This window comes from Chiloscyllium plagiosum, unplaced genomic scaffold (assembly GCF_037043375.1).
Source record: "Chiloscyllium plagiosum isolate Xiang-an unplaced genomic scaffold, Cpla_swu_hap1 HiC_scaffold_27, whole genome shotgun sequence".
In the NCBI taxonomy this organism is placed as follows: domain Eukaryota; kingdom Metazoa; phylum Chordata; class Chondrichthyes; order Orectolobiformes; family Hemiscylliidae; genus Chiloscyllium; species Chiloscyllium plagiosum.
In genome coordinates this window covers 39,091,136-39,096,721 of record NW_028270165.1, presented here as the reverse complement: position 1 = coordinate 39,096,721, position 5,586 = coordinate 39,091,136, and the positions used below count along the sequence as shown (strand labels likewise).

Sequence of the window (5,586 nt, the reverse complement as noted above, 5' to 3'; positions counted from 1 at the left end):
GGGTCGGTGTGGACTTGTTGGCCCAAAGGGCCTGTTTCCACACTGGAGGGAATCTGATCTAAAGTTCTGGAATTTATATATTGATGATCCTGCAGCACAGCTACCGGCAGAAGAAGCAGCGCTGCAGAAGCCAGTGCTTCCAAGTACACCTGGGTGGGCGGGGTGTACCATAAGGGGCGGGGTTTAGATTGGAGGGTGGGCGGAGCACAATGGCGGGGCGTGCTCGTGAGATGGTCGCGAGCTAGTAGGCGGGGCAAGGCGGCTATCATAGAGGCGCGCGGCTTTGTGGGCGGTTGCGCGTGAGGGCAGGATGCGTGGTTTGACTCGCGCGGGGTCCGCCGCGTAGGGGCGGGGTTTGGTTCGCGAGGTGGAAAGGAGTTTGTGCCCGAGAGCCGTGGCTTGGTATCGATGGGGCGGGTTTACATGCAGCGTTCCAAAGTGCGGGGTGAACGAACTGCGTTCGGAAGGGACGGGGTTAACGAGTGCGTCCGGAAGGGGCGGGGTTTACGAGCTGCGTCCGGAAGGGGCGGGGGTTTACAATCTGCGTTCAGAAGGGGCGGGGTTTATGTGCCGATTTGGCGGAGGAGGGGGCGGGACCAGAGCCAGGGGGCGTGGCCACCCCCGAAGCCGGAAGTGTGCCGCGGCCTGTTTCCTCCGCTGGAGCTTCGGCTGCAGTAAGGAAGGTAAAGCTTTATCAATATTTCCTTTTAAAGAGTTTGTATTTAATAACCAGTAATGGTTACTCAATATCATCATAAAGTCCCAAAATGCAATTCTTTTCAATCCATAGCAGATCAGCACTAAGAGTTAATTTTCTACGGGATTCAACAGCCTCAGCACTAAAACGGCTGTGAATGTTGCCACTCCGTTAATATTACCTGCAAAGTTGGTCCATTGACCGAGCTAATGCACGCAGGTATACTGAAGCAGGGAATTATTTCCTTAAACAAAATCTTCACCACAGTCTCAGCAGTAGCGTTAGGAGGAGGGTAGGCTTCAATGCACTTCGAAAAGACATCAGCAATAAGCAAAACACATTTATAGCAACTCAACTCATTTCTCCAACTCAATGAAGTCCAGTTGAAGTGTCTCCAAGGGACCCTCCAGCAAGGGAGTTCTCATAGAGATACTTGAACTAAGATGTGGGGGATCGCCTACCCACTAACCTGTTTGATCACGTACAACATCCTGATCGGGAAACCTGACTGAGTATCGATGCGATCTGGAACGATCCAAGATTATCCTGATGTCATCTGGTGCACCAGATCAGACGCTTTCAACGTGGAGTCGCTTGAACGATGGCGTGAGCTGCCAGAGGAAGTGGTGGGTGCTGGTACGATGACAAGTTAAAAGGCTCCTGGACTGGCATCTGAATATGAAGGGTTCAGATGGGTCAGGGCCAAGTGATGGCAAATGCAACTGGAGTCATAGAGATGTACAGCACAGAAAGAGACCCTTTGGTCCAACTCGTCCTTGCTGACAAGATAGCCAACCCAATTTAGTCCCAGCTGCCAGCATCCGGCCCAGATAGAGGCTAAGTGATGGCAAACGTGACTAGATTAATTTAGGATATCTGGGCAGGTTGGGCCAAAGGGACTGTTTCCGTGCTGTGTGACTCTAATTGTCTTCAGTGGAAGCAGAAGTGTGGTTGTGAAGGCTGGACTTTCAGAGCATGTTTTGCCCTGACTGGGAGCAGAAGAGTTTGACTGAAGTGTGTCGGTGTTAATGCCTTGATGTCTCATTTTGCTTCCACCTTCTCGGGGTCATTAACCATTTTGTGTCTGTTCCTTCCTCAAGAAGCTGCATTGCAGGTTCGCCCTGAATTGACACTTTTTTTTTGCTTCCCAAAATCAGACCTGCTCACTCTCAGCAGGATCCCAGTGTTGTGAAAGATATTAACTTTCAGGTGGATGTATCCAAAATTCAGAGAGATGTCAGTATTGATGTTTTTGCTTTTTCTGCCCCTGTAAGATCCTGAATCAGCACCTTAAGGGGAATTAGTTAGAGCTGAGTGAGAACAGAGGGGGAGAGAGAGTGGGATGGTGCTTTCAATTTTGTGGAAAAACAAAAGAATATTCCACAGCAAATAGAATTGCTTGTTCTGAATTTCTACCCTGCACTGATAGTGATGGCTTTTGTAATCTCTTTTTACAGAGTATTTGAAAATCTGAAGACTGAAGTTTCAAAATCAACAGATGCCCGAAACATTGACTCTCCTGCTCCTCGGATGCTGCCTGACCTGCTGTGCTTTTCCAGCGCCACATTTTTTGACTGACTCTCCAGCGTCTTCAGTCTTCACTTTGATGTCAATGTCTCACAGTCACTCAATCCATCAGGACCGCAACGATTTTTGACTGTGATTTCTGTGAGAGGGATCAACGCTTTTTGGTTCCTGTTTGAGGACGTTTTCAGCATCAGTGGGACTGGACGAGAGACCCCACTGTTGCAGCGCACTGTGTGTGGAGCCGGAAACAGTTATACGGCCTGGAAAGGGGATTTCACGGCACGGAGGGGCTCTAAACGTGTTTGTGTGCAGCTGATGCTGTGGCCATGGAGAAACCCGAGGAATCCCGCCCCGTGGAGAAACCGTGGAAGTGTGGCGACTGTGGGAAAGGCTTCCGTGTCACGTCTGCCCTGGAGACTCATCGGCGCAGTCACACTGGGGAGAGGCCATTCCCCTGCACCGACTGCGGGAAAGCCTTCAGACATTCCTCTTACCTGTTGGCCCACCAGCGGGTCCACACGGGGGAGAGGCCCTTCAGCTGCCCAGAGTGCGGGAAGGCCTTTACTCAGGCCTCCACCCTGCTGAGGCACAAGCGGGTCCATACGGGGGAAAGGCCTTTCAGCTGTCCCGAGTGCGGGAAGGCCTTCAGCAATTCCTCCACCCTGCTGACCCACCAGCATGTCCACACGGGAGAGAGGCCCTTCAGTTGCCCTGAATGCGGGAAGGCCTTTACCCAGGTCTCCAACCTGTTGAGGCACCAGCGTGTCCATACGGGGGAAAGGCCTTTCAGTTGCCCTGAATGCGGGAAGGCCTTCAGCGATTCCTCCACCCTGCGGAGTCACCGGCATGTCCACACGGGGGAGATGCCGTTCACCTGCTCTCAGTGCGGGAAGGGCTTCACCTGCTCCTCCAATCTGCGGATCCACCAGCGTATCCACACGGGGGAGAGGCCCTTCAGCTGCCCCAAGTGCGGGAAGGCCTTCAGCAATTCCTGCGCCCTGTTGAGGCACCAGCATGTCCACACCGGGGAGGGGCCGTTCACCTGCTCTCGGTGCGGGAAGGGCTTCACCTGCTCCTCCACCCTGCAGAGCCACCAGCGGATCCACACAGGAGAGAGACCCTTCAGCTGCTCTCAGTGCGGGAAGGCCTTTACCCACGTCTCCTCCCTGATGACCCACCAGCGTATCCACACGGGGGAGAGGCCGTTCACCTGCTCTCAGTGCGGGAAGGGCTTCACCTGCTCCTTCAACCTCCAGACCCACCAGCGGGTCCACACGGGGGAGAGGCCCTTTAGCTGCCCAGAGTGCGGGAAGGCCTTTACCCAGGTCTCCACCCTGCTGAGGCACCAGCGGGTCCACATGGGGGAGAGGCCCTTCAGCTGCCCCGAGTGCGGGAAGGCCTTCAGGAATTCCTCCACCCTGCTAGCCCACCAGCGGGTCCACACGGGGGAGAGGCCCTTCAGCTGCCTAGAGTGCGGGAAGGCCTTTACCCAGGTCTCCACCCTGCTGAGGCACCAGCGGATCCACACCGGAGAGAGGCCGTTCACTTGCTCTAAGTGCGGGAAGGGCTTCACCTACTCCTCCAACCTGCGGAAACACCAGCGAGTTCACGTGCCATCGCAGGGGGATTGAAGAAGTGACAGCCGAGAGCCATTATCGATTGGACTATCAACCCGGTTCTGGTGACTCCCGGGTTTGAATCCCCCCACGACAGATGGCAGAATTGGCATTCGGTCAGAAATGTGGAGTTCGGAATCTAACGATGAGACCGTTTCAGGGAGGGGGTGGTGCGGGGGAGAAAGCCCCCATCTGATTCACACTCTCCCTTATCAGGGAAGGGAACCACCATTGTGGGAAAGGATTCACTCAGTCGTTCCAGCTGCATCCTTTACCCGGTCTGCCCTACACGTGACTCCAGACCCACAGCAGTCTGGTTGACACTACACTGCCCCTTCCTAGCAAATGAGCGGGGAGAAACTTACTTGGAGACAAGGTATGGGTTGAAATTGCTGAGTGAGGCAATACTTCCTCCGGGTTACGGTTTTACCAAGGATCCGATTACAAAGGAACAACTTGGTGCTGGCCAATAATCAAGACAGTGAGGGGGGGTGGGACAGGGGAGGTGTGGTGTGCACTTTGACCTTGAGGTGCTCAAAAAGCAACTGCTTTTTCTTTGCCTTTTTGCTGGGGGGGATCTGAAGTTGTAACAAAGTTGGGTTGCAATAAAGGTTACCTGAACTTACCACTGGGCTCAGACTCTCATTGAAAGCTTTGAGCTCCAAGAGGTTTTTGTTTTAAAGCTGCTCATTTCTTTCAGTCTCCTGCACTAAGTTTAGAACATAGAACAAAGAACATAGAACAATACAGCGCACAACAGGCCCTTCAGCCCTCGATATTACGCAACCTGTGAACTATTCTCAGCTCGTTCCCTGACACTATCCCAAAATCAACCATGCGCTTACCTAAGGATTGTTTAAATCTCCCTAATGTGGCTGAATTGACTACCTTAGCAGGTAGGGCATTCCACGCCCTTACCACTCTCTGCACAAAGAACTTGCCTCTGACATCTGTCTTAAATCTATCACCCTTCAATTTGTAGTTCTGCCCCCTCGTACAAGCTGACGTCACTATCCTAGGAAAGAGTCTTTCACTGTCTACCCTATCTAATCCTCTGATCATCTTATATGTCTCTATCAAATCACCTCTTAGCCTCCTTCTTTCCAATGAGAACGGACCCAAGTCTCTCAGCCTTTCCTCATAAGACCCTCCCTCCAGACCAGGCAACAACCTGGTAAATCTCTTCTGCACCGTTTCCAATGCTTCCCACATCCTTCCTGAAATATGGGGGCCAGAACTATACACAATATTCCAAGCGTTTTGTATAGTTGCAGCGTGATATTGCGGTTCCCCGGAACTCAATCCCTCTACGAACGAAACCTAACACACTGTATGCCTTCTTCACAGCACTATCCACCTGAGTGGCAACTTTCAGGGATCTATGCACATGCACTCCAAGATCACTGGCTTCCTGTTATTCTTTCCAAAGTGAATCACCTCACATTTAGCTGCATTGAACTCCATTTGCCACCTCTCAGCCCAATTCTGCTAATCCATCCACCTCTGCCTGCACCTAAGTAATTTTAAAAATGACAAACCGCAGTAGTCCCAAAACATATCCTTGTGGCACACCACTAGTAACCGGACTCCAGGCTGAATATTTTCCATAAACCACCACTCGCTGCCTTCTTTCAGAATGCCAGTTTCTAATCCAAACTGCTAAATCACCCTCAATCCCATGCCTCTGCATTTTCTCCAACATCCTACCATGTGGAACCTTTATGGAGGTCCATGTACACCATGTCA

The 5,586-nt window shown here is 52.1% G+C and overlaps 1 protein-coding gene across 1 annotated transcript; it reads left to right on the top strand.

Annotated features, from left to right (window-relative positions):
* Positions 1-2,550: 2,550 nt before the first annotated feature.
* On the top strand, positions 2,551-4,119 carry LOC148143681 (uncharacterized). The gene has a single exon (XM_087975257.1). The coding sequence runs from the start codon at positions 2,551-2,553 to the stop codon at positions 3,853-3,855; it is 1,305 nt and encodes a 434-aa protein (XP_087831383.1). The 3' UTR covers positions 3,856-4,119.
* Positions 4,120-5,586: the final 1,467 nt, after the last annotated feature.